This window comes from Botrytis deweyae (genome assembly GCF_014898535.1).
Source record: "Botrytis deweyae strain B1 chromosome Unknown BDEW_023, whole genome shotgun sequence".
NCBI lineage: Eukaryota > Fungi > Ascomycota > Leotiomycetes > Helotiales > Sclerotiniaceae > Botrytis > Botrytis deweyae.
In genome coordinates, this window is record NW_024066230.1 from 308014 (window position 1) to 335906 (window position 27893).

Sequence of the window (27893 nt, forward strand, 5' to 3'; positions counted from 1 at the left end):
CAGGGGGGTAGGTATGGCTGGACCTTGATTTGCTTGACACATGAAATAATAATCATAAACCACCAAAGGCATCTAATGATCTCCTTGAAACGCTTTCCAACAGGAAGTTGAAATGGTCTATATAGACATGAACGTTACCATGTTATGATAATAATACTTACCTATAGAGAGATTGTATCCATGAAGCTCTTCCACGGTTATGAATAGTATACAAAGTATAATACAAAGTAAGACTTACAATAAGAGGTACTGCGTGATTGTCTGCGTCGATTGTCTGCGTAAGCCAATGTCATCCTTCCAAACCATTGGGCATCCATATGGGCAACGTGCATCTATACCAATCCCAATCACATGTACGAGTACATACTAGGTATATATATATAAACAAATCATAAATATAGGTACTATCCTGTGTTGAATTCCTGTCTATATGAATGCTATCCTAAACCATACCACACCATACCACACCATACCATACCATACCATCTATCCCATCCATACCTACCTACCTACCTACATCGTAAACATTCTCTTTATTCCATCCACCCACCCATCCACCCATCCATCCATTCATTCATTGTTTTGGTGCCCAGGAATCTTGCTTTGCTCTAAGGAATAGTAATAATAATTTCATGCTTCCATTGGGCAACTCGTTAATAAAACCGTTCCCAGGTTCGCTACTCTTTTTTAGTTCACAAATCCCCCCCCCCCCCCGGCTACGGCTACGAAAAGCAACGAGGGTCCTATCCTATGTGGTGGTGTGTGTGAATCCATCAATTAATTCTAGGACACTTGCTTGCTACATCATTCCCCCCCCCCCCAGTCTCCAAGTGAATTCATCTACTACACTCCACTATCTCCAACTTCCTTTTTATTCACTCACCATGATATATTGAGCAGCATTTGGTACTCCAAAGGCGATTTTTGCCTCTGTATAGAGGTTGAATTGGTTTTATTGCGACGCGTTTCTCTACCCACGGCTTTCTGGTGGCAGACCTTTCGACAACATTGTGCGACATATCATATCTGCGTCCTGGATTATTCCTTCACAAAGGCGACAATTGTGCCCAATACCTTCAGAATTCCCCCACTCAAAATCTCGAGCATCTCCACAGTATCGCCAAAATGGACCAGTGGCAGAATTATTCTGAATCATCAGGTTCAAGAAGGTACAACGGAAACCCCCCACCAGCCCATCCCCAAATGGCTAGAGATTATAACGGGAACCCCCAAACCCAACCTCCAGCAGGTTTTACATACGACCAATATCAGGGAGGTCTAGGATCACATCCTCAATCTCTGGCAACTTCTCCTGCTATTCCTCAGATGACGGATGGAAACGGAGATGTGGCCATGCAAGACTCTGGAGATCAATACAATATGAAATATCCTATGCGCCCTCACCATCAACAACATCTTTCAGGCAACCAAAGGTTATCTCACCAGTCGCCGCAAGAACCATCTGCGGCGGCTCAACGTTATTCTCCAATGGAGACTTTATCGCCAACATCCCCGTATGGCGCAACGCAACAGCAAAACTCAAATCAATACATGTCACCACCGGGGGCTGGTAGCAGACAATCTCCTTCGAAGAATGCCTCGTATTCTTCACCAAACGCGTACTATCCTAATCGTCAACAATTGCCTCCCATTCAGCCGTATGCTTCGAATTCTAACAATGAATCATACCCAACTTCCGCGACCCAACAGCTAAATGACATGTTTGGTAATGATCAAAAGTCTCCTCGGCGGCCAGTACCTCAGTCGGCGCAAGGTCCACCTGGAAGAGGACCAGTTCCTGAATTTACCAAGATTCGTTCTACTTCTGATTTGCAACCAAAGGTTAATGCGCAACCGGCGTTTCGCAGGGCTAATCCAGAGGGCGGGTTCATAAGTGTAAGCTTCATTAATATGCGCAATACGATTGAAAATTGTGCTAAATAGTCCCCATTACAGCCCCTTCAAGCTCTCACGAGCCATCTCCCTTCTACCTATCGGATATGCAATCCCAGCTTCAAGTACGAATCCTCGCGGAATCCCCGCAGAGTGCTCACGAAACCAAGCAAAGGTGTCAAGAATGATGGATTCGATAACGAAGATAGCGACTATATACTTTATGTGAATGACATTCTCGGATCTGAGGAAACTACTCATAAGTATGTTTCGAGGTTGATATTAACTCTAGATTCCGAGGAATCCTCCTGCTAACACATTTCGCAGAAACCGCTATCTCATACTTGATGTTCTTGGTCAAGGCACCTTTGGACAAGTTGTCAAGTGTCAGAACCTCAAGACTCAGGAAGTTGTTGCTGTAAAGGTGGTCAAGAATAGAACTGCATACTTTAACCAAAGTATGATGGAGGTTTCCGTTCTAGACTTGGTAAGTTCTTGTCATGAAACTGTATCCCTCATTCACTGACTTCTATCTTTTTATTCTAGCTCAACACAAAGCTTGATAAGAACGATGATCACCATATACTGCGGCTCAAAGACACATTCATTCATCGTCAACATCTCTGTCTTGTTTTCGAATTACTCAGTGTGAATTTGTATGAATTGATCAAGCAGAATCAGTTCCGAGGCTTGAGCACCACACTTGTGCGAGTTTTTGCCCAACAACTTTTGAACGGTTTGAGCTTGCTGAACAAAGCGCGACTCATCCATTGCGATTTGAAGCCGGAAAATATTTTGCTCAAGAACCTCGAAAGTCCCATCATCAAGATCATCGATTTTGGATCAGCCTGTGATGAACGTCAAACAGTATACACATACATCCAGTCAAGGTTTTACAGATCCCCCGAGGTATTACTTGGCTTACCATATTCATCAGCTATCGATATGTGGTCATTAGGCTGTATTGTTGTTGAATTGTTCTTGGGTCTCCCTCTGTTTCCAGGATCCTCCGAATACAATCAAGTTTCCCGAATAGTGGAGATGTTGGGAAACCCACCAAACTGGATGCTTGAGATGGGAAAGCAATCCGGAGACTTCTTCGAGAAGAGGCACGATGTAGATGATTATGGCAGAAGAACATACCATCTCAAATCTATGGAGCAGTATTCTCGCGAGCATGGATCAAAGGAGCAACCAAGTAAAAAATACTTCCAAGCTACCACCCTCCCGGAGATTATTCGTTCTTATGCGATGCCACGGAAGAATATGAAGCCAAACGAAATAGAGCGAGGTAAGATAAAGCCCTGTACTTCTTGTGAACCTTTGGCTAACAACTGTATCGTAGAAATGAACAACAGAGTTGCTTTCATCGACTTTGTACGTGGTTTACTCAACATCAATCCTTTGGAGCGCTGGTCTCCACAACAGGCCAAGCTACATCCATTTATCACTCAACAAAAGTTCACCGGTCCATTCGTTCCACCAATGAATCTCAAGTCAAGTGCTATAAATAGATCTCCTGCCCCCGGAACGACACAGCAGCAGCAGGCTGAAGCATTGAGTAAGCAGCGAGCCCAGGCAGCTCAAGCTCAAGCCCATTCCCAGGCTCAGTCTGCAGCTCATGCTTCATACAATGCCGGTGTCCCGGTTAATTCATATGGCCAAGTGCCACCAAACCAGCAGCACCCGCCGATGTACAACAATAACAACATGTACACTCCAAACTCCAACCATCAGGCTCCTCACCAGGCTCCTCATCAAGCACCTCATCAGGCTCCTCACCAAGCCGCCCCACCTCCATACCCCACGCAACAAGGGTATAACCAAATGGGAATGATGGGGCAACCACCAACACAGATGCCACCAGCGCAATATGGAGCTGGTCCTTCGCAGCAACAGCCAAGTCTCTATCAGCAGGCTACTGTGAGGTCTGGAAGGCAACGTGCTTCGACAATGGAAGTTCAACAGGGAGGTATTCCTGTCACGATACAAAGAGTTGCTAGTCATCTTGACCCTAGCCAACCTATTCGTTTACAGCCAAGTCCTGCGTATTATCCACCTCCACCTGATGGAGTTCCTGATGGAAATCCTGGTAGTGCGCGAAGAAGGGGGAGCAGAGCTGCTCAGGGTGGACAAGCGCCTACCAGAAATCGAGATTTTATCCGAAATCTAGAAGATCGAACATTGGAGGAAGGATTCATGGGACAGAGCCAATGGCACTGAGCTCCACGACCTTAAATTTGTAGGACGAGTAGAATGATCGAGGACCAGCGACAGCGAATCACGCTAAACTTATAATCTAGAAATGCCAACTGCAGTTTGGAAGCTAGTGTTCATATTATTCTTCGCGCATTATATGATAGGCGTGTGTTGTCATAGGGATCGGGAAAAATTTGAATCATGATACCCAACGGCGGGGCTTTTCTACGAATATCACTCCAGGGTGGAGACTATAGGTTTCTACGTAGTGATGAGTTCTGCAACGAGATGAGAAGGGCATAATTGGAATGAAGGGATGAAATTATAGGGAAATGAACTAGCGAGGATGCTTTAAAACGTCTTCGGAAATTATTAGGGGAGGGAGATTGCGCGCGGTCTTTTGCTAGTATGAGAGTTGCACTTCAGAATTCGATTCATGTAAGCTATTAGTTATTGCATGGATGGATGGATTCAAACAGTTAAAGATGAGAGAGAGCTAGGTGAAAATGCAATGGGGAGAATATAAAAGAGCGCAGTACGCCGGGGTTTCTCAGTTTGATGGCTCTAGAAATGTGCTTGTGATGGATGTGATCTCTTCTGGATGTGTTCACGGGTGCTAACGATGAACGACTGGACACTAGTGTGTTTTGGTCTTTGACTAATGGCTGGGTTGAATCTACACTCATACTCCCGCAAGATGGGGAGGGTAACATTACACAATTCAAACTTCAATTCATCAGTCAATTAATAATAAGCCTCGAACAGTGTCGCTGAGATATGTTCTGATTGAGCTCTAGACACGTGGGTGCTAGTTACGCTGTGTATGTACAAAAATATACAAATTCTATCCTTTCACCAACTCCCCTTTAAATCCTTAATATATCGCTCGACCCAACACCAACCAACATCAAGCATCTTTGATAATCTACATACCCCAAACTCTCAACCCCAGTCCCCAAACCCATACATAATCCACAACCTCCTAATCCACCAATTCCCCCACCACCTTCAAAATCTCCATCTCTCCCGCTTCCTTGCGTTCCTCCTCCCACTTTCCATAAGCATTCCACCACCACCCATGCGTTACCCCATCATTCCCCTTATACCCCGCTACCCCATCTGCACCCACGCGTTTTGACCACGGCTTATCAACTATATAATGCAAGGCCCGCACCTCCTCATCGCGCCACATCTCCGGATGCCAATACCGCCATGTTTTCAGCGCATTCCATTTCCAGCCCACGCTCACCCATCGATCGCGCCACCACTCGGTAATGAAATCTTGATCGGGAAATTGATAGCTCGAAAGCTCAGTTTGATGCGTGTCGATAAATTTCCACATATCATCCCAAGTTTCCTTGCTGGGCGCAAAAATAAATACTCCCGAGTTGAGAAGCGTATGTGTTTGCGGCCCGCTGGATCCAGATGGCACCGGTGGGTTGTGTTCGACGGGGTTGGGGCTGGGGGTTACATAGGCGCAGTTCTCGCGCGTCCAGGCCTCTGGGGCCCAGGGGTCGTTTTCGAGATTGCACACGCAGACGTGGTTGGCGGCGAGGAGTTTGCCGGCTTCGCCGGGGATCGAGGGGTTGCGGAGCGCATGTTTGAAGACGACTTCGTCCATAGGACCGAAGATGAGGATGTCGGCGTCGAGGAAACAGATCCGTTCGTAGGGGTAGGTGTACAGGGAGAAGACTTGCAGTTTGGTCCAGGTGGAGGCGAAGCGGGCGGCGACGCCCGAGTTGGCGCTGAGGTTGAGGAGGGGCGTCGGGTGGAGGATTATATTGGAGCGGAGGGCTTCGCGCTCGAGCGCCGGGAGGTAGTCTGCGGGGAGGTTGGCGTACATGAGGATGAGCGGGAATTGGGAACCGTGTTTTTTGAGAGTGTGTGCGAGGAGGATGGCGCCGGGGAGGTAGGAGGGCGAGGTGATCAGCGTGGCGTAGGCGGCGGTGGGGTCGTTGGGGGGTGTGGTGGTGGTGGAGGGGAAGTGGGCGGAGCTGGGGGATATAGTGGCGGAGCTGGGGGTGGACATTTTTGGGGATTGGCTGGATTTAGAGAGGGGTGGGTGATAGGTAGTAGGTAGGTAGGTAGGTTAATGAAGATTCAAACTACTACTTGCGAAAAGAAAAATACTTGTTGTCTGTTGTAGCAATACTGAGCAGGTACCGAGAAGTAGGTAGGTAGATAGATAGATATCAAAACCAAACGGTAAACATGAGCAACATCTCCATAGAAGAACAAGAAAAATACTAGAGTATATACCTAGTACTTAAGCACCTCTTATACTCGAAATTCGAGAGTCGTCCCTGCCGCGTTTTCTCATCGCCACTAACTACGATATATACACGGCAGGAATGAATGATCTAATGGGAATGAATGATCTAATGGGAATGGGAAGGATCTAATGTTAATGTTAACGGGCAGGGACATGTTGGTTAAGGTATGGTGAGGAACTACTAGGTACGAGTACATAGGTAGGTGGATAGGTGGATAGATAGCTCGGGTAGGTATATACGAGTATGTAGGCGAGAAAAATCTAGACGTCATGGAATGGAAATTGAAATTGGATGAAAGGCGTGGGTAGCGAGTGAATGGATGGATGGATGGATGGATGGATGGATGGATGGATAAATGTCTTTGTATAGGTATCTATGTAGTAGGTAGGTGGGTAGGTGCTTAGATGTTGTGAAAGGAAAGAGGAAAATTTTGGGTTGCAGGATTTATCTGCTTTTGGATATTATGATATTATATCGGTATTTTGCTTGTATGTTTGTATGTATGTTTGTATGTATATATGTATGGGTAAAGAAGATAGATGTGTTAAATAATCTTCACTTCATCATCATCCAAATATCTACAATACTCGAGCACACCAGTACACCAGTACACTAGTACAATAAGTATCAAGCACTGTAGATACAAATCCCAACACAAATTCCAATTCCAAATAATGGGAAAGAAAGAAAAAAGCCAAGTCCCACAACCAGTAGGTACGGTAGTGCGGAACGAATCCATGCGAACGAGCGAGCGAGCCCATGGGAGCTTGGCATGGCGAGCATGGGAAAGTTTATTCCTCGGCTAGATCGCTCCCCAGATCTTATCTTATCTTACCTACGATGGGATGGGATGGAGGATGGTATCTATCAATCGGATTAATTACTAAAAGCTCGGAGGATTCGCATTTCTTCGGCATGAGGAGGTCCACCGGGTGGTCAGCAAGCGAGGCAAGAAATGGTCAGCAATTTGAAATCACCCCTCCCCCCCTCCCTCCAATCCGCATCCTGGGGCACCTGCAGGGCAGGTGGAATTTTATCGCGACATGAATATTTTCCAACATTTCCTGTTTCTTCTTCATAATGTATAAATCTAAATCTCCATTTGATAAAAGTGACGAGTGTAAATGCGTCGTGTGTTTCCCTTTCCTCTTCGCTCCTGGCTTCTCTTTACCACCCTGAGATTGGACGCTGTAGTCCCGGTTCCGAGTACCATTTCTACGTGTGCTAGTTCGGTCAGATCTTTATCGACGTCTTTATCTGCGGGTTTTGGTTTTGATCCCGCGGCGAGAAATATAAATTGGACGGCGCTGGTGAAGGGAAATTACATCGCGTGGAATACTCATAATCGTATACCCCTTCCTCAGTTTACGCAAGCTCGAAGCGCAAAGATGTCGACGTCGAGTAAGGATGTAGAAGAGGTGATTGATAGGGCGACGCAGCCGGCAAGTAGGCAAGAGGAGATATTGGGAGAGAATGAGGGGAGGGGAGAGGCATTGAAGGAGATTGAAAAGGAAGAGGAAAAAATAGAAAAGAAAGAAGAGAAGAAAGAAGACGCGCTCCCGAAATTAAGCGCTGCGGATTTCAAAATCTATAATTCCATGGCGGAACATATGAATTACTTTGTACGTTTACTTCTTCCTCACTCATTCCATTCAACGCAACTAACTCACTCCCTAGCACAACCACTTCCGCCAAACCTGGACGCTCCTCAAAACCGCCACGACCAATAATCAACGACCGCGCAATCTCTCTCTGCGACAATTCCTGCAAACTGGACTTTCCTTGCTCTCCCAACTCGAAGTTCACCATGGCATCGAGGAGCAACACATCTTTCCGGTTCTGGCGCGCAAGATGCCGGAATTTGCGAATGGGAAGAATGCGGCGGAGTTGTTGAGACAGCATCGGGAAATTCACAAGGGGATGGATGTCATGCAGGAGTATTTGGAGAAGTGTAGGGATGGAGAGGTGGAGTTGAGTTTGAGGGTGCTGGGGGAGAAGATGGATGGGTTTGGGGAGGTGTTGTGGAAGCATTTGGATCAGGAGGTGGAGACGTTGGGGGCGGAGAATATGAGGAGGTATTGGTCGAGGGAGGAGATGAGGAGGATGCCGATGTAGGGGAGGGGGTGGGAGGTGTATGGGGTTTAGCGAGGATGGGAAAGAGGGGGGAGGAGCTAACTTTAATCTAATGGGAGAGGAGATATCGTGAGGATTTCCTGAAATTTGCTAGCCTGAAGAATTTTATTATACAGAGAAAGTATAAATAGAACCATTGAACATCTAATTTCCATAGAACAGCCAGAGCAGTGTAGTCCATACACTCGTCCGCCTCATAGAACCGAGCATTCGATACAAGCCCGTACCATGTAAAACGGGACGTATCATTCACCCACTTTCCCCATACTCGAGTAATGTTCGAGAGCAAGGCTTTCGTTCATGGGTGAAATTATTGGTGCGCGTTTACTCCCAGCATCGAAAATGAGGCTTGCGATGTGCATGATTCAGCGGCTGACTTCGTACACCCCGGGATTGTTGTGCTCAAAATGTATACACACTGTCGCGTTGGCACTCAACACCAAACTCTACGCACCTTTTTCTACGTAAAATCTTTTGCTGAGTTAATGGAATCATTAATGGAGGTGCGGCGTATTCTTCACTACCTACGTGGCATTACGTTCCGCTGCCCTAAAGATAGGGCACTTGTTGCGCCTCGTACATGTCAAGTCCCAGCGAGGCTTGCGACGTTGATGAGTTTAGAATTTTTATATGTAAGTCGAGTGTGATACCTACATTTTCTCATTTTTCGATTACATGTTTAGATTTCTTTTTCTTGTATTTTTTTTTCATCACAATCTTGTTTTAACATCACGTCGACAACTCCAACTCTATGGACAACATCAATGTGTAAGTCACCAGATGACTTTTTTTTTTTGCTTGACATGCACGACATATCTTTCTGGGGAACCGGAGAAGCTTTTTCGGAAGCTACACATCAACCATTGCGACATTTCCATGCAGCGGATTGCCGGAAGGATTTTCCAGTGGTTATTGTACCAGTTTCCTGTTTTTACGGCGGGATTCTCAAAGGACTTTCCATAGGACTTCCCATGGATTTTCAACTATATTCCCAAGCTTTCCCTAAGCGAGGACAGGATTTCTTGAGTGGACTTCGTGATAGAAGAAACTCAAGAAATGCCGAAATTCCAGGACTTTTTATAAAACTTTCAATTGATTTTGAAGTTTTCTCAAAATGAGAGTAAGATTTCTTGAGTATGCTTCGTGACAGAAGAAACTCAAGATATACCGAAATTCCAGGACTGTCCACGAGGATTTATCTACGTACTATAGAATGGACACACGTATCCACTATGTACTTATTGCTACCGGAAACCGAGAATTTTCTGTTGCTCCATTATGCCATCAAGACTAGTCAGACCGCATGCTAAGATTTGCAGACCGTCATGGGACCCGGGTGATGAATTTGGTGGTAATTATTATTTCCTTAATACATCCAACTTCTTTAGTAAATCACCGTACTTAAAATTATATGCTTGCAAAGATTTATGGCCATTTGATAACTTCCCGTTCACGCTGTTGGGACTTGACCCGTGTGGCATCACTTTCAACTATGAACCTTCGGACGCCTGGAACGCGACTCAACAAGTCTCGGATCCCTTCCATACCACGCAGCAACTGCCTCCAGAACGGTACAGAAACTCCTCATTCCAATGTCCATGTGCCAATGGGTAATCCAGGTCCTAGGATCAAAGATTGTATGCACTATTTGATGGACCAAAGACTGACACATACCAGAGCCAACAGTGTCCCAGTTACCCAAGTGAGCCTCCCATCTTTGTCTCAAGATAGTATAAATAGCCAAACAATCGAGAGACCAATTACCCAAGCGTAAGTCACGTCTTCTCATCTTCTGTTGAGTATTTACTAAGTCATTAGAAGGCAAAACACAGAGGACGAAGAGCGCCCTCACAGGTGCACGGCACGAGGCTGTAACGTCCGCGGCTTCAAAAAGCAAACGGATCTCCGGCGTCATCAAGGTATCCATGGAAATCCTTTATTCTTTTGTCCCGTGACAACCTGCAAATCTCACACCAAGGGATTCAAACGCAAAGACAACCTTACGGAGCATCGGAAACGAGTCCACGATGCAATTGCACGCGCTTCCGCGGTTCTGGCCGATGATTCGAAACAGGCTTCACGAGCTGTATCAAGCGAAGACGAAGAAATGGAAGACTCGATCTCGGTGCAGGTGCCGAAGAATATGCAAAATGGTTCTATGGTCGATTCACCGGCTAAATCGTTTCTCCTGGCAAAGCTCGTGGAGCTACGCACCTCACGAGAAAGATTCATTTTGGAGAGAGACGGAGAGATCAAGGCAGTTGAGACGACTTTGTCTTTGATGTAACCTATTCACATTAGCTGCAGCCAATGCATTTCTTTGTGATTTGGGTTTATAGCTTGGCTTTCTGGGTGTTGGGTCAGATGTTAATGATGATCTGTTGGGGAAAGGGCATTGGGGAATTTCTTTGGACAAATTTCTTGCTGTTTTGGTTGTACTGGTTGGTTCTTGGAAGATTGAAAAGGCTTCTTTATCCTGCTTGAGTTCTTGGTGGGTTGGAGTATGGTTACGGACGGGAAAGATTCCAATTTATTCTTTTAATAGTCGAAAGTTGAGTTCTCTGTGTTCGACTAATATCACACTCAATTTGCCGTTCCTCCCAATAAATGTGTTGTCTGAATATTCAACTAACTTGACATCTTAATTTTTGATAATCATATATTTGAATGTCCGAGTCTAAACTGGACGTGGAACTGCCATGCCTGAGATTGAAGAACATCTGGAGAATGATCTATTGTTCTGGGAGTCTGCATGCTATATACACATGATAATTTATTTCGCTTATTAAGTCACAAGAAGAAAGATCCCTCTAATTCTTGACCTCCATGCAGCCACTCGGCAAGTCAAAGTTAAGAATAATAGTAAAAAATCATATTCACAGGCCTCAGCGTAAACTCCAATATACACAGTGGCATGTCTTAAAATCATAATGTGTTTTTCCTGATATACAGTGTCCTTATTCACATTCCCATGCACCCAATGCATATTATACACACTCGATTTCCCATTCAATAGTGCTCCTGTCCTCCAATTCTAATCATCATATATCCATTCCCTCTGCAGATCCTCAACTCTTAGCCTCTTCAACCTTCTTCTTCGCCCATCCCTCATCCGGCATCAAGTCCCTCCTTACTCCCTCAAACCTAACCAAATTTTCCTTATACGGATGCGCCGCGCCCTCAAACGCCTTCAATCGTCCCAATCTCCCATCCCGCAACCGATTCTTCGGTAACATTCCACTAACTGCCTTCCTCAGAACTTCTGCGCCTCCGAATTTCTCCATCAACCCCTCCATACTGATTTCCTTCAAACTACCAGGTCGTGTATTGTGACGATAATATTTCTTCTGATACATTTTTTTGCCCGTAGTATGGAGATTCGCGCAATTGGTAACCACGACATAGTCGCCGCAATCGGTGGAGGGATCCCAGATTGGCTTGTGTTTTCCCATGAGGAGGAGTGCGATGCGGGAAGCGAGACGCCCGAGGGGTGGTGGTGTGATGCGGGCTGTGACAGAGGGGGGTGAGGAGGGGTTTGGACGGGGTCGAAGGGTGGAGAGAGGAATGTGCGGGGCGCTGGCAGAGATGTGGTGCCAGGTGCGGGAGTAGGCTAGTTTTGTCTGAGAGTGTGTTAGTTCATGTATGCAGTTTGTTCGGGGACTTATTCATATATCGACGACTTCAATTGTGCAAGCTAGATGAGTACTAAAGGAAGAGATTGAGAACTTACAAATCCATTTGTTTGCGACATCGTGGGATATGATTGGCACAGTAACCAATGCTAAATACGATGCGCGAGGAGAAAAGAATTGGCAGCTAAAAGATTCCCTCGTTGTCGTCGTCAAATTCAAGCCTTGAAGTCAATCGTGATTCTAGATGCCAAGACATTTTTTCTCGAATGGCTTTACGGGATCTTGATTGGCTAGATCTTTTGGCGAGGCTTCCGAGGCTGGATTTCAAAGCATTCATTGTTGCCCCACGTATGATGGAGATGTTGTATTTTGAACTTCATTCATATTGAATCTTCTCTTATTTATTATTCTATCACACACAGAAGATCTGAGCAAGAGTTCTCAAAAATCCAAACTCCTCAAAATGGCCATCACAACTCCCTTCCAGGTAGTTCCCCTCGATTCCGATCACGTGCATCGCGCCAAAATCGAAATATCACTAATGGGGAATAGACACAATTTGCAGTACCTATGACATGTGAAGCATGTATAAAAGACATCGAAGGATCTTTATTCAAACTAGGTGGAATACAGAAAGTTGAAGCAAATCTAAAGGATCAACTTGTTACTATTGAAGGAACAAGTAAGTTTGTAACTTTACCCCGCCAAGAAAATGGGGAGGATTTGGGAGATAGGGATTCGTTACTGATGTGAAAATAGCTGCGCCTTCGGAAATCGTTAAGGCGATTGAGGAGACGGGGCGAGATGCAATTTTGAGGGGTTCCGGGGGGAGTGATGGTATGTTTGTTTTTTACGTTGTGTTTGAGTAGGAGTTTGGGTTCAATTTCATTTCATGGTTGATGCGTTGAGGTCCTTGTCTGAGATGTGTATAGGTGCGGCTGTCTGTATTCTTGAGACACATGATACTACTGTATCGGACAAAGTACGAGGATTAGTGAGGATGGTGCAGGTATCCCCTACATTAACGTTGGTGGATTTGACTATTCGAGGATTGCAAGAGGGAACATATTGGGCTACTGTTAGAGAAGCGGGGGACATTTCCAACGGAGCAATCTCTACGGCAGGTCTATGGAAGGGAGGTAATGAAGATACACCGAGGGGTACATTTGGTACCGTGAGTGTGGGGAAGAATGGAATGGGAAGTGTGTTTTTGGACAAGCCAATCCAGATATGGGAAATGATTGGGAGGGGAATGGTAGTATCGAAACAACATGAGGGAGATAAGAAGTTTGAGAAGAATGATGAGAATACTCTCGTGGGGGTAATTGCACGGAGTGCTGGTGTATGGGATAATGACAAGACAGTCTGTTCTTGCTCGGGCAAGACATTGTGGGAGGAAAGGAAAGATGAGGTCAGCAAAGGTATGCTCTGATCATATATCAGATGATCACACAAGAAATGGAACGATAGCATATGATAAGTACGCCCAAGAAGCTTATTCTCTACCACTCGCGCTTTTTACATACCTGTACGTGCTTTCCGTCTGAGAACGAGCCATGGCTGATCAGGGAATTGCAAGAAACAATTCAGAGGAAGAAAGCAGGGAATGTTCAAGTGTTCGATCAGGCTACCAGGGACTACATCAAACCTTAAGGATGAGTGTTATGAAGAGTAAGCTTCTCTTGTCAAACGTTCAACCCGAATGCGTTTCAAATCTGTCATATACCGGGCAATGATTCCACTTTTAAATACCGTCAAGATTGCTTTTATATGGCGACCCTTATCAGCGATATCTAATCTCTCAATCGTAGCCCTACCCTTGACCATCATGTATATTGATCTCATTATTCTTCACGGACCAAAAGGCTGGATGCGACAGAGAAAGCTGCATGCAACCTTAATTTTACATCTGTGTTTGAACTATCGTAGAATGTGCCGTGATTTTTCATAGTGTTGGCTATTGCATATCTCTTGGGTGATATTCGTTCTGCTTGATTTGTCCACCTACTAGACTGCCGTTAAAGTTGAGACGAAAGGAAAAATGTTTTCTTCTTCCAAGCTGGGCAGCATCATGCAAACGGATTCAATCGCGATGACGACCAGTTTTTGTGATCTGGCAACTTCATTTCGAGTTTGTTCTTCTCCCGCGTGGCCGTTTAGAACTTTAGATGTGCCCTAAATTCTCAAACAAGGTGAGAAAGGTGAGGTGGAAGCGAGTTTCGTCCAATCGAGGTGTCTTCCCCTGAGACGCCAAGCTTCCTGCGCTTCAATTCCATGCTTATCCGATATCCGATAAGATGCCGGCTAGGATATTCGGCGGTTATCTTTTGAGGATTTGCCCTACGGTTGTGTGCGTGGCCGTTTGTGATCTGTTCGGAGGTTACTTTCGGGGTCGATTACTGTATTGGTCTGGGCCCAGCAGGCGAGGTACCTCTTTTGTCTTTTGGAAGTTGGTATGAATTGCATGGCATGGATGAGTATATGTATAGCATACGTTCTCATTGCCAAATCGATAGTTTGCAATGGCAAGTTCTCGGTCAAAGACAAAAATAACTTTGCATATCGAACTCTTCCAATTGCATGACATATCAAGCCCGTGGATCTGAAGTTATTCATAGTTCCAAGATATCACAAGACCTTAACCTATAAATAATGTCGAATGAGATTTATACTCAGGTACCAACAACATAAACTATTGAATCAATCCCGCTGCAAGCAAGACTATCACAGTCACCGGTGACATTCTATTCTATGTGAGTTCATGATCTCCAACTCAAGTCTACCAAGTCAAGAAACTCGACTAATCCAGACATTACATACTGAACCATTAAAAAGAAAAAGAGATATCGTGGACATTTGAAAAGCCAAAAGAAATGCACGGACAAGAAAATACGTTGGAATATGCGCCGATGGAACAAAAAGTGACAGAAAGCGTAACTCTTGACCATCCAATCGGCATGGTATAGGGGATCTTGGAACACTTGCTGCTTTGAACCAGCCTTAAGCGAACAGAATCCAAGTTTCGCAAGCTCCAAATGTGTGGCCACCTACTTTTCATTCCTACCAATCATTTTCATTATTTTGGAGAATAAAAGTAATTTTGCTGGTGGCTTGAGCGATTAATCACGATGCTTTTGTATGAAAAGCGTCTCAATTGTGGTTTACGCTTTCCGTTCATTTCCAACATCGAGTGCGGCTTTTCGAAGTAGATGGATGGACAGTACGGGTATACATACATTGCGAAATATGTCAGAACACTGGAACGTAAGGGCAAGACAAAACGAAGTTACTACATACTGTTGCGAAAGTAGTCCGATAGATGAATGGTAAGATGGTTACTCGAGTAGATGTTGAAAGCAGCGATTGACAAGGGGGATTCAAGAAATGGTTTGGAATATGTAACCCATTGCCCAAGGACTAAAACCAACGCAAGGATATAATGAAAAGGGCAAGAATACTTTCGTAAAATAGACGAATCTATTTCCAAAATTCATGTACTGCCCTGTGTTCCATATGTGAATAGAAGTATGTTTGTACGTATGTATATGTATTTCATATCAACGCCCCTTGAGCCACTGCTATATTTGAACCTCCATCTCTGTATATAATATGGATAATATGACCATCCGCATGCATGAAACTCCCATGTTCGATCTACTTGGGTAGTCAATACTTCTTCCTACAAATCTCCTCCGTACTAGTCGTAGCCCCGTTCGACACGATACGTCGATTAGTTGCCGTGGATCGTGTCGGGGTTAGAACTTAGCAGGGACCATTTTCGACTAGGGAACCCCTCTCCATCCACATTTTAGTATCACTGCACCATCGACTTGCATCAAGAGACTAATCAATCCACGTACCAAGCAATTCAAACCTCGTCTCCTCGTCTAACCCTCCATTTTCAATCTTCCATATCCAAAAGAACTTCTAGGGCGCTACCCGTACATTGAACTTCTTCTATTATCCACTCATCCTCCTCCGTTCGTTGTAAGAGCGCTGCTAGCCAGCCATCGTACCTTACATTTCCAACCCAATTCGTTCTGCTTCGTGCATACACCCACACTCCCTTGTCTTTGAACTTTTCCACTTTATCCGTATCTTTTTGCTGTTCTATTTTCGAGTATTCACATTTGAACATCAAGCTGTCAATCTTTCAATCTTCCTACACTCCATTCATCACGAGAACGGAAGATATCGAAGTCAAATCAAATCAAGTCTCCACGTTCCTTCGAGGTGCCGAATCGTTATTCCCCACCAGCCCACCACTACTTTACGATCAGCAATCAACACTAATTAATAGCGACGGGAGGAGCCCGGAAGCCAAATCCTACGAAAAGTACAAGGACTCGCATACGATCCTCTGAATTTATATACTTTAGAACATAATCTCAACCAAAATACAATTACTCGACAATAAGACACTCCCATCGCTGGACGGATTCGAGAATATTTAATACACACACTAGTTGCATCAAAGAGACGGGACGTACGCAAGAAAAAAGATACCGACAATTCGAGATAGCTTCGCACAACATACGAGTATTGCAACACGACATAGAATTTCCTTACACCGCTTGATAGCTGGTCGCTCACGAAGGCGACCAGCCAGCTACGAAAGAATATCTCACGAATACATAATTTTTGAGGGAGAATAGGCATCATGTCTTTGAAACAGGTTAGTGGATGGAAGGAAGAAAGATGAGGATTAGAGAAGGTCACTTCGGTACTGACTACTTGCGCAGGAAATCGAGACGTGGGTCTCTGCCCTTGGTCGTTACGATAATAATGAATTTGATGAAGCATTGAAGGAGTTTGATGGCATTGCAGATACTTCAAAGATTCTCTTCAATTGTGGTGTTATTCATGCGACATTGGGGGAACATGAGAAAGCGGTTAGTACTTCTCATTCCTGGTGACGAACTCAATTATACTGGCAGAATCTAATTCACTACAGGTCGAATGTTATCAAAAAGCCGTTCGTCTGGATCAATACCTAGCCGTAGCATATTTTCAACAAGGTGTCTCGAATTTCTTGGTTGGCGATTTCGAGGAGGCTTTGGCCAATTTCAATGATACTTTACTATACCTGAGGGGAAACAACATGATTGACTATGCTCAACTTGGGCTTCTTTTCAAACTATATTCGTGCGAAGTGTTATTCAACCGGGGATTGTGCTACATATATCTACAACAGAAGGAAGCAGGACTGCAGGATTTCTCCTTCGCTGTGAAAGAGAAGGTTGTTGAGGATCACAATGTCATTGATGAGGCAATTCGCGACGAAGCCGAGGTATGCTTGTCATTCGGGGTTTCATGTTGAGAGTTTACTAATACTCTCATAGGGTTATACCGTTTTCTCGATTCCCGTAGGAGTGGTTTACAGGCCCAACCAAGCGAAGGTCAAGAACTTGAAGACAAAAGATTATCTAGGCAAAGCACGTTTAGTTGCAGCTTCAGACCGTGCTAATGCTTTTACTGGATTTGCTGGTTCAGAGATTAAGAATGTGAGTAATACTCATCGTATACTCCGAACCTGTGACACTAATTGTTTCAGGCTGGTATAATTCAACCCAAGGATGACCGTCCGACGGAGAATCTTTCATATGCAGCGGCGAACCTTGTAAAGCCCGGTTTGGCTAGCAAAAGACAACAATCAGAGCCACCTCTGAACCGAAATGTTTTCCCACCCACACCACCTCCTGAGGCAGAGAAGAGTTCTGGACCTCCACCCATGAGTCGCGGGGCATCTGTTCGAAACGGACCTAAACCCATGCCAGCTAAACTCAACATCGAAAAAGCACGCCCTAATGAAAGTTATGAGATTCGTGAACGTGACGATGCAAGAAGTCCTCCAGATGCGCGACCCGCCAGACGCGGGACTCAAAGAACAGCATCAGAACCAAGGGGGCCATCGCAAATGCAATACTCCAATAAAAGATCCGAATCACGTTCAAGACAACCACCGAGACGAATGCAATCAACGCAAGAAGAAGAAGATGACTACCCGGAGGATCTCTATGATATGTATAGCTCCCCAGGTCGGAGATCGAATAACTCTAGACGCAACACCCGGAATAGATATATCGAAGAAGAAAGTGAATACGCAAGCGACTACGACGAGGGTTCTTTTGACGAAGATGAGTTCGAAATGGTCTCTAGTCGTCCGCCTCCTAGATCCCGCACAACATCTTCGATTAATGGTGGTAATGGTCGAGCTGGCTCTCGTCAACCTGATGTACGCAAAGTTCGTGTGAAGGTCCACGCCGAGGATGTACGATACGTTATGATAGGCTCGGCTATCGAGTTCCGCGATTTCCAAGACAAGATAAAGGAAAAGTTTGGGCTGCGTGATCGATTTAAGATCAAGGTTCGTGACGAGGATGTTCCTAATGGCGATATGATTACGATGGGTGATCAGGATGATTTGGATATGGTTTTGATGAGTGTGAAATCAAATGCAAAGAGAGAACGATTGGACATGGGAAAGATGGAAGTGAGTTTATATTACCTTCCCCTTTTTCCACTGATATCGCTTACTGACATACAAACTAGGTCTGGGTAGTAAAAGCGTGATGTTAGGACAAGTAAGATAATGATGAATGTTGACGATTATGTCTTTCCTTTTTATTTTATTTTCTCCTGTACCAAAATTTCTACTATTTTTTGGAAGAAGTTTTCGGGAAGAGAAGCGAGATTTTTGTCTACTTAATTTGTTCGCCGAGGGAGAAAAATACTTCTTTGATATGATACCAGCAAATATCCACATTAGCGAATATAAATGTATTGTTTGCTTTCTTATATCCTTCTGAATATTGGTATTTGATTTTATAGCGCTTAGAATTGTATAAGCGAGCACCGAATCCGATGCGAAAAAAGGGACTGTATGTATGTTTGTGGATGTATGAATACATGCATGCCGTTGTAATTTTGGGAGAAGAGAGGAGAAAGGTGGGGGGGGGAGGGACTATCATTAATATATTATATCTGGGACAAAATTGATATATCTTTCCTTTTTCCTTTTCCTTTTTGTGAGTTTGAGTTTGAGTTTGAGTTTGGGGGGTTTTGTGGATTTGTGGATTTGAATTGCGCCTTTCTCTCCCTTTTGGGTTGTTTTCTTTTTTGTGAAGGGGAGAAGAGGGTTTAGGGGAGGATGGATGAGATGAGATGAGATCAGATGAGATGAGATGAGATGAGAGTAAGTGGTTAATATAAAATGGATGGATGTATGCATGGATAGGGGAGAACTCGGATATCGAGGCGTTGAATATCCAGCTGGATGGGTGTGTGTGAGGATGAGGATGGGATTACATAGGACTGGGAAATTGGAAATTGGAAATTGGGATGGGTTATATATATAGGTATATATATATTATGGATATTGATTATGGATATTGATTAGTATGGATATTGATTAGTATGGATATTGATTAGTATGGATAATGGATATATATATATGTGTGTGCGTATGTGTGTGCGTGTGTATACTGAACAATATGAAGATTTTATATTGATTAATTGATCGATCGATCGATTAATTAATTGATTGAGTATGAAGACTTAAGTGAGAATGGAAATGGAAAGTATGCATGGATAGGTAAATAGGTAAATAGGTAAATAGGTAAATAGGTAAATAGGTAAATAGGTAAATAGGTAAATAGGTAAATAGGTAAATAGGTAAATAGGTAAATAAATAAGTAAACAGGTAACTTGTGATTAAATCAACATCAGTATTTAAATGCTATCATATATCTATCTATCTATTCAATACAGCTACACTACACCTATCTACCAAACTCAATCAGAACCCCCCCTTCTATGAAATAAAATAAATCTATCTGATACTCGGTAGGTAGTAAGAAAAGCAAAACAGAAGCGAAGAAATCCCAAAGGTTTAGCTCCGTCAAATTTGCGACGAGGTGGAGTTTCTATGTATTTTAATGATTCTCATTTTCATTGACAGAAAAAGAAAAAGAAAAGGAGAAGCGAAGGGGCCTTGCTTTTCGTATCTGTATGGGGCGAGGTCTTGCGAGTTGGCTGATCGATAGAAATCTCAGGAAGGCTGCTACTGGGGGACGGGGTTGGACATGTAGTGGGATATGAGAAAATTGAGACATGCTAACTATTCATAAAACATAGGTAGACTGTTGTTTTGTTGTGAGATTAAATCGAGTTGAATTCCATGCTTAAATGGTATCTGCCATGATCTATATACATGGCCCTGAAAATGCGCCTAACGCTCTATACCCGAGATGCCAAAACGCCTTTCCAATATAAAGCAATGGTGAGTGGTGCCATGCAAATTATGCGATCATAAAATCATGATGTACGTCAAATCTATAGCTTTGGTGTGACTGGAGTTCTAGTGACGGTGACATTGATGAGACCGTTTGGTCCAGATTGAGGAGCATAAACTTCTGCGTCCTTTCCGGTGTTCTTAAGACCCTTGTGCCAGCTGAGATCTGGAGAAATGTTAGAACTTTTCTAGTACATTGAGTGCCTCGTTTACTTACCAACTTCGAAATAATGCTTATTGGGCAAGGAGTAATCCACAGTCTCGACTTCTGGGACGGCTTCCAAAATGGAGCCGCACATCTTGTACATGGTGTTTTGTACAGATGGGCTGTTCTCCTCGGCGAACGTCTTCATGGTGATATTTCTGGCATCATCAAATGCTTTATCGAATTTGGGGATGGCCTCTTTCACAGCGTCCAATCCGGCAAATGTTTTCCATGACCAGCCACAATCAACATCAGTTGACAAAATTCTGTCCCAAACCTCAGGGAGTGTAGTGTACTCGTCTCGGACAAAGCCGTGGAATTGCGAGCCGGTGCTCTTTAAAACCAAGAGCCCAACAATTCCGCTGCGGATATCGATGCCCTTTCCTCTCTTGATAACGGCTTCAACATTTCGTGTTTCACTTCCGTCTCTGTAGAATGAGTGAGGGTGGGGTTTGCCATCGATAGTCATTCGTGTCCATCTGTGAGTAATGATTTTGATGTTGGCTGCGGTGAGATGGGGGTAGGTCTCGATAAAGTGAGTTCCGAGAATACTAGCAAAGAGCTCGGGTGGAGTAACTGGATGTTCCTTGGCTTTGATGTAAACTGTGTTCTTCATGGAATCGGTTGCAACCACAACACTGTTATCGGCCTTGGTATATCTAGAGATTGGTTAGTTCTCGATTTCAGGGGCATTCAGTGGAAGAGGCAACATACGAAACGTCGATAGCACCCTCCAGTAATACACAAACGGTCATTTCAGTGACCGTTTGAGTTCCGGTCTGCTCATCTCTCTCTACTTTATAGACGCGGACATTGTCCTTGCCATATTTTGCTGAAGCTATCGATGCCATGATAAATGTTTAAAATTGGTTTGATGTCTAGAAAGCAAGAAGATGTTTTCGTGAGTGTTCTTGTAGAACGTAACTGAAAGACTTGATAGGTATTAGTATAATGTGAGTGACAACAAGAATGAGGATAGCAGATGAATGAATCGAATGAAGTCAAGGGGACTTTGGTCTCTTTATGGAATTCTGAGTATAGTCGCTAAAGAGTCTTAGCGGCAATGAAGTTAGATATTGTTTCGAGGAGAACGGAGAAGCTCAAGCTACCTGCAGGAGTCCACCGAATAAGATAGCTACGGGATGTTGTAACTTGGCTCCATATGCGAGAAGTTGATTCCAACATCTATCGGAAGGCGCCGAACGCACGAGGCCGACTTGTAGCCTTGTAATGAAACTTTGATAATTGGTCTTACTTTTACCTAAGAACCATCATTTGGGATGAAAAAGTCTTTGCACATTGCGGGTCTCTGGGAGAAAGGCATTTGAAACTTCGGGATTTGAGAAATTAAAGCGATATTGATGAATATTTCGTTCGGCATGATTTTGTTCTGTCATTACATGAAGTATTGAGGAATGGAAATGCAAGGCTGACCTGACAGAACCAACGGGGTCGTCCGCCATACCTACCTAGTACCTATTCCTATTACCTACCTAGGTACTTTGTACTAAAACCACAGGTCTGACAGGTCTGTTCTCTCGTACGATGATTCTTATGTCTCATTGGACCCCACTATGAAACTTGGAAGCTTTGGATGGTTCTAATCTGATGCCGCTTCAATGATGGAAGAAGACTGCGAAGGTCATGTCGAGGGTTTGTATACAGAGAGATCAAACAACTCCTTAAAAAGAGCGACAAGGCGGTCGGTCTTTCTTCTTGGAACTATCATGATGAACTGAAGATCTGATATGATAGACAACGGGAACGGGGTTACCATGAGATTCTCTTATCAGACTATTGCCGTTCTTGACATAGGGTTGCTACTGCAATGTTCATTGATAAAGAAGTCTGATTTCCTGAAGGAGGGTATTTTCGTACATTATCTTGAGGCGTGAAGCACCATTCCGTACAAGTCTGGATATCCAGTCTGTACACCGAGCAACCAAGCGTTCCTGATGAATGTTTCAACATTTCGATATATCTTCATTTCTAGAGCTGGATCACAACCATCTAGAGTAGGAACGTATCCGGACAAGACATAAGAAGAAGAAATAGATACAAATACCAGTATCCACAAGAGTTTGAAATGTAATGAATGTATCTATCCATCTGTCCATGAACGATTTCCCCATAAAATGAACACCAAAAGCAATCTGTTAGCGATGTCTTCATGGTCTCTTGGTCTGGTTGGTCTGTGTTGTGATTTTTACCCCCATCATCTCGTATCTATCTGCGGGAATGGGAGCGTTAAAGACCGAATTGATTGATGAAACATTTCAAATATTCTATAAACTTTTCGTCGCAATACAATCCAATAGTTTTTTAATTTCAGAATTTCCAAAGAAGCTGTTTGATACCTCTATTTCCCCACAATCTTTAGTCATTTTCTAGTACAGCGACACCTCAAACTTCACTATCTACAAGCTTGGTGCCCACATCGACTGCGGAACCTCCACACATACCACGACAAGCATATATTGTATTGCCCACGAATAGCGTTTAGCTGGACCGAAATTCATTGCACTACAACTGTATCTCCCCTTCTCGCATAGGTACCTGGATGACTTTTGTGTCGGTCCCTTAACTGCACCACCTATGTCACCCCCGCACGAAGAACGTTGACCCCGACCTCTCGAATGGGCAGATGGTTGGACCATCGAGCATTCTGGGTTCGTCTGTGACGACTGCCCAGAAAAACACATACGCACAACAATATGCCGGGAGGACGAGTTTAGATCAACCTGGGGGTCTGCAACCACCAGGTCAAAATGGCTCGCGAATGGCCTCAAGCTCAACAGCCGCATTTGCGCCTCGTGGTTCCTCTCTCGCGCCATCTCCCGCCCCGGGAAGCTTCAGCTCGACAATGCGCAGCCAAATGCCACGGCAAGCTTCGGCTCTCGATACAAATGTTTCCATGGTAAACTTGGAGCGATTGGACGAAGACGATAGTACGACGCCGGTGAAGATATTGTCGAATTTACGCGAAATGCTGAGTAGGGAAATGAAAATAAAAGAGGGCAGTGAGAATATGTTGGAGGCGCTGAATACGAAGAAAGCAAAGCAGACGAAAGAGCAAAGACAAAGGGTGGAAGCGGAGCTGAATATATCCAACCAGAAGATCAGAGATTTGAGATTGAAAATTACGGAAATGCAAAAGCCTAAACCACCCACCACTCCTACGCGCAGTCGAATGGATGCTCTCTTCCAAAGTAATGGTGTGAGGTCACCTCCAAGTGCTTCTAAAAGTATGGGGGGCTCAGAAGCAGCAGATGAGCCTACAGAGTCGCCAACGTATGTCTTAGCTGAAATATTACAAGCTCTAGAGGTGGAAGGTCTCACTCCGGATTACTACGTTGGTCATGCAAACGATCTGGTTGAGCTCTTCAAGCGCCACCCCACCTTGAAGTATGATCTAGTCTGGTCAGTATTTGGCTTGAGAATGCAAGTTATGCTTCTGAGTGGGAGCCGGGAGGTTGTCGCTGCAGGATATCGTATGACAAGATATGCAATTTCGGATGTCAGCTCTTTACAAAAGATTCGCAGCCTAAACACCGATAATCTTGTTGTCGTGTAAGTACTGAGTCTGGTAGATATTCATGCCTAATACTAAAGAGTTCTTAGATCACTCATCAAGAAGGGAACTTCTGACGTGGAAAGAGAGCAGGCCTTGAAGTTTATCAGAGCATTTCTAGATGTAAAAGACGGCATAAAAGAGGTCTCTAGGGCTGTGGTAAGAACTATAGCTTCAGTTGCAGATCATGAAGAGGATCGACTCAAAGCTATCTGCATAGAGACACTTGCGGAGATCATGGTTCGCGATCCAGGTCTTGTCGTTGCCTCTGGTGGTCTCAGACCTCTTGCCGATGCTCTAGGCGATGGTACTTACGACGCTTCTGAGAGTTTAACAGCAGCGTTTCTGTTTTTGCTTGATTCTCCTCATAGACGGCAGTATTTGCGATCGGGCTATGAGCTAGAAATTCTCTTTACTTCTTTCACCGACTCCCTGTTTGTGAAAGAAGAAATTTTGAAGCAAAACTCGAAGGCCATTTCATATGCTATGAATTCATGGCCTGGTCTTATGACATTGTCTATGTACGACTTCAGAGCTATCAAATCACTGATATCATGCTTGATCCTCCCCAATCCCATTGTACGCGAGACTGTCATAGATATGCTTTATGGAATCTTGCGCATCAAGTCTCCTTTTTGGGCAACCTCTTTCCTCGCTGGCAGGCGTCTCACTACATATGGAAGAGTTGCAAACCTCAAAACAGCACCGGCAAAGGCATCAGCGCAGTCAGCGACCGATGATGAATCGGGCGACAAAAGTTTCGTCGATCATTATACAGCGCTTCTACTAGCAGTGCTAATAAATGCTGGCATGGTTGAAGGATTGTTGCAGGTGACCTCAGATACTGACAATGCGATGTTAAAGCGAAAAACTACTCTGCTCATTGGGGAAACCTTGAAGCTTGCGAGTCAACTATTGCCATCAAGCTGGAGTGCCGAACTTCAATTACTTCCCGGATTGTTCGCTGCTGCATCTCAATTCGGGAACGATGGACGACTTGTGGCCACTAGCACGGTATATCAAATCAGCAGTGTGAGTCGGACATTGTATAGATCAGCTCCATCTATCTCGACAACTCTTTCGATAAATAATAGTCACGGTAACTTGTCAAGCTTGGGAGATCAGCCTAAAAGTAATCCTAACGTCTCGTTTGACGAGACAACATTCAGACAGCTATTGGTAGAATCTCAAGTTTTGGCCAGCACAAATCCTATTAAGTGGAAGTGGGATATTATCTTGCGAATTATCGAGGGCCCGCTCACAAACGGCAAGCGGCTAGATGAAGCTGTGAAAGCCTCAAAGTTCATCAAAAGGATAATGAGTTTCTATCGGCCGTTTAAGTACAAGTTCTCTGAAGTCAGAAACACAAGGATAAATCAAAAATATATCAAGGTCGGTTGTGCACTCATGCACACTCTCCTTCAAACCGTGGAAGGAGTCAAATACTTGGCGGACAACAAGCTACTCAGACAAATTGCAGAATGTCTAGCTCAATGTGACCCGGTAACAATACCCCCCCCCCCCCCCCCCCCCCCCCCCCTGATTATGATGATTATCTTGTATACTAACACCTAGCAGACGAGTGGCCTCACCGCTTCTCAACCGACATTCTCAAAGGAAAGACTCTCAGAAACTCTTGCATGCGGTTATTTTGCTATGCTCGGAACTTTGACTGGCGATCCAAAAGGGTTGCAAATGCTCGATCGTTGGCGAATGATCAATATGATGTATCACATAATCGATTTGAAGCAACGTCCCGATTTGATTAGGTTACTCTTATCAAATTTCGACTATAATTTACCGGGACACCCGAGAGTCCTCTTATCTAAGGCTCTGACTGCAGGATCCAAGGAGATTCGTATACATGCGACGAACGTCCTACGTAAATATTCAAGTCGAGCCACAGGGACCACCGACTATAAATGGGCAATCGAGCTTTTAGTCACCCAACTTTACGATCCAGAGGTTGAAGTCTGTGCAACTGCTATCAAGATTCTTGAGGAAGCTTGTAATAGAAAGAGCTATCTCGAATTTATTGTGGAGTGTCGTCCAGCTTTAGACCATTTGGGAGAAATCGGTGCTCCTTTACTACTACGTTTCCTTTCCACGTCAATTGGATATCATTATTTGGACGGACTGGATTATATCAGCAATGAAATGGACGATTGGTTCCTAGGACGAAATGATAGTTATGTCGGAGTTATCGAGGCAAGCTTGGCAAAATCTTTTGTAGAAATGCCCGAAGAATCTTCAAATAGGATGAGTATGGACGAAGATAATTTTGATCTCGAGGGCGAAAACGATGCACAAGTTCCTCCTCACTTCTACAGAGAACTCACTCGTACAAAAGAAGGCTGCAAACTTCTTCAAGATAAAGGGCATTTTGAGGAATTTGCTTGCACTATCCGTGAATATGGTATGCTAGCCGATGATCCAGAACTCATTCTCAAAATCAAAGGATGTCTTTGGGCAGTTGGAAACGTAGGATCCATGGAGCTAGGTGCGCCTTTCTTAGAAGAATCAGATGTCGTCGAACAAATCGTCAAGATTGCTGAAGAACATCAAATCATGAGTCTACGCGGTACCGCATTTTTTGTTTTGGGGCTCATTTCGCGTAGTCGACATGGACTTGAAATTCTCTCTGAACATGGGTGGGATTCAAATACCAGCTCTCTAGGTGTCTCACTCGGCCTCTGCATTCCTCAAAACCTGAACAAATTCTTCTCCTACCAACCTTGGGAACATAAAACTATCTCGGACATAGTAATCACAGATGAAGAAAAAATCGAAATCGATAAAGCGAGAGTAGATGATCGAGACATAAATCAACGTATCCTAGAACTGGTAGAAAACTTGGGAAATATGATATTGCACAAAAAGGCAATCGGGGAGCTGATACAAATCAAGGAAAATCAAGGGGATGCATTTAAACAGGTGGGACTTTTCAAGAAGGTTATGATACTGTTGGAATATCATCATTTCAGATTGCCGATGAGGAGGTTCGTTATTGAACTTTTCGAGAAGAGGGTTCTTAGACGCATTGTGCTGGATGAGGATAGTGATGATGAGGTAGAGATGGGAGTGGGGATGGGAGGAAGGGAAGGAGCGGGGAGGGAGATGGGGGTAAGGGAGATGGAGAGAGTACAAAGAGGTCCAAGACTCGAAGAAGATAGTGGGAGTGAAGGCGTAAGGACAGAACGTCAGAGAAGTGTCACGGATATTAGAGTGGTGGGAAATGAAGCAAATAATGCTTCAATATGAGTTGATGTGGTTCAAATCAGTGGATGGCTGCATGGATATATGCATGGATATGTACGATTACAAGAGATCGACAGACACACAGAGAGAGAGAGAAACGGAGAGATGATGAGTGAGGTGTGGTGATGCATTCATCATACACTCTGCATCAATTGGCAAAAACCAAGTAGCAAAGATCAATTTTCTTCACGTCTTTCGTTCTCTTTCTCCTCTTTTCTCTTTCCCTTTTCTCCCTCGCATAAAGGGAAGCAATATCGCGCAAAGCGCAAAGCGAAAATCCTACTCGCTTTTCGCTTCTTTTTCCCGCATTTCCGCTTCCGAATTTGTATTTTCAAAATTTATCTAGCATAGACATAGGTTGCTTAGGCTACCTACCTACCTACCTACCTACCTAGCTAGGTAGTTAGTTAGTCAGGGTAGTACGTACGGACGGATA

At 44.3% G+C, this 27893-nt stretch overlaps 9 protein-coding genes across 9 annotated transcripts; 6 read left to right on the forward strand and 3 right to left on the reverse strand.

The window, feature by feature from the left end:
* Window positions 1-1125: 1125 nt before the first annotated feature.
* EAE98_008647 (uncharacterized protein) lies at window positions 1126-4116 on the forward strand (the record flags this gene model as incomplete). Its single annotated transcript, XM_038956270.1, has 5 exons — window positions 1126-1896; window positions 1957-2156; window positions 2221-2380; window positions 2440-3184; window positions 3239-4116. 5 exons carry the CDS (start codon window positions 1126-1128, stop codon window positions 4114-4116), a joined length of 2754 nt encoding a protein of 917 aa, XP_038807351.1.
* Window positions 4117-5074: 958 nt separating this feature from the next.
* Window positions 5075-6121, reverse strand: EAE98_008648 (uncharacterized protein; the record flags this gene model as incomplete). Its single annotated transcript, XM_038956271.1, has 1 exon — window positions 5075-6121. The coding sequence occupies one exon, from the start codon at window positions 6119-6121 to the stop codon at window positions 5075-5077; it is 1047 nt and encodes a 348-aa protein (XP_038807352.1).
* A 1253-nt stretch (window positions 6122-7374) lies between these two features.
* On the forward strand, window positions 7375-8485 carry EAE98_008649 (uncharacterized protein). The gene is made up of 2 exons (XM_038956272.1): window positions 7375-7987; window positions 8043-8485. The coding sequence occupies exons 1-2, from the start codon at window positions 7490-7492 to the stop codon at window positions 8478-8480; spliced, it is 936 nt and encodes a 311-aa protein (XP_038807353.1). The 5' UTR covers window positions 7375-7489; the 3' UTR covers window positions 8481-8485.
* A 764-nt stretch (window positions 8486-9249) lies between these two features.
* EAE98_008650 (uncharacterized protein) lies at window positions 9250-10785 on the forward strand (the record flags this gene model as incomplete). Its single annotated transcript, XM_038956273.1, has 4 exons — window positions 9250-9266; window positions 9818-10069; window positions 10176-10268; window positions 10320-10785. 4 exons carry the CDS (start codon window positions 9250-9252, stop codon window positions 10783-10785), a joined length of 828 nt encoding a protein of 275 aa, XP_038807354.1.
* Window positions 10786-11202: 417 nt separating this feature from the next.
* Window positions 11203-12347, reverse strand: EAE98_008651 (uncharacterized protein). The gene is made up of 2 exons (XM_038956274.1): window positions 12229-12347; window positions 11203-12118 (listed from the first exon to the last, which is right to left on the reverse strand). Exons 1-2 carry the CDS (start codon window positions 12247-12249, stop codon window positions 11567-11569), a joined length of 573 nt encoding a protein of 190 aa, XP_038807355.1. The 5' UTR covers window positions 12250-12347; the 3' UTR covers window positions 11203-11566.
* Window positions 12348-12593: 246 nt separating this feature from the next.
* On the forward strand, window positions 12594-13562 carry EAE98_008652 (uncharacterized protein; the record flags this gene model as incomplete). The annotated part of the gene is made up of 4 exons (XM_038956275.1): window positions 12594-12617; window positions 12683-12812; window positions 12890-12967; window positions 13063-13562. 4 exons carry the CDS (start codon window positions 12594-12596, stop codon window positions 13560-13562), a joined length of 732 nt encoding a protein of 243 aa, XP_038807356.1.
* Window positions 13563-16790: 3228 nt separating this feature from the next.
* EAE98_008653 (uncharacterized protein) lies at window positions 16791-18703 on the forward strand (the record flags this gene model as incomplete). The annotated part of the gene is made up of 6 exons (XM_038956276.1): window positions 16791-16805; window positions 16873-17022; window positions 17085-17420; window positions 17473-17634; window positions 17685-18623; window positions 18683-18703. 6 exons carry the CDS (start codon window positions 16791-16793, stop codon window positions 18701-18703), a joined length of 1623 nt encoding a protein of 540 aa, XP_038807357.1.
* Window positions 18704-20464: 1761 nt separating this feature from the next.
* On the reverse strand, window positions 20465-21479 carry EAE98_008654 (uncharacterized protein; the record flags this gene model as incomplete). The annotated part of the gene is made up of 3 exons (XM_038956277.1): window positions 20465-20589; window positions 20641-21287; window positions 21343-21479. 3 exons carry the CDS (start codon window positions 21477-21479, stop codon window positions 20465-20467), a joined length of 909 nt encoding a protein of 302 aa, XP_038807358.1.
* A 1400-nt stretch (window positions 21480-22879) lies between these two features.
* Window positions 22880-27460, forward strand: EAE98_008655 (uncharacterized protein; the record flags this gene model as incomplete). Its single annotated transcript, XM_038956278.1, has 3 exons — window positions 22880-24198; window positions 24250-25702; window positions 25778-27460. Exons 1-3 carry the CDS (start codon window positions 23273-23275, stop codon window positions 27458-27460), a joined length of 4062 nt encoding a protein of 1353 aa, XP_038807359.1. The 5' UTR covers window positions 22880-23272.
* Between the last annotated feature and the right edge of the window lie 433 nt (window positions 27461-27893).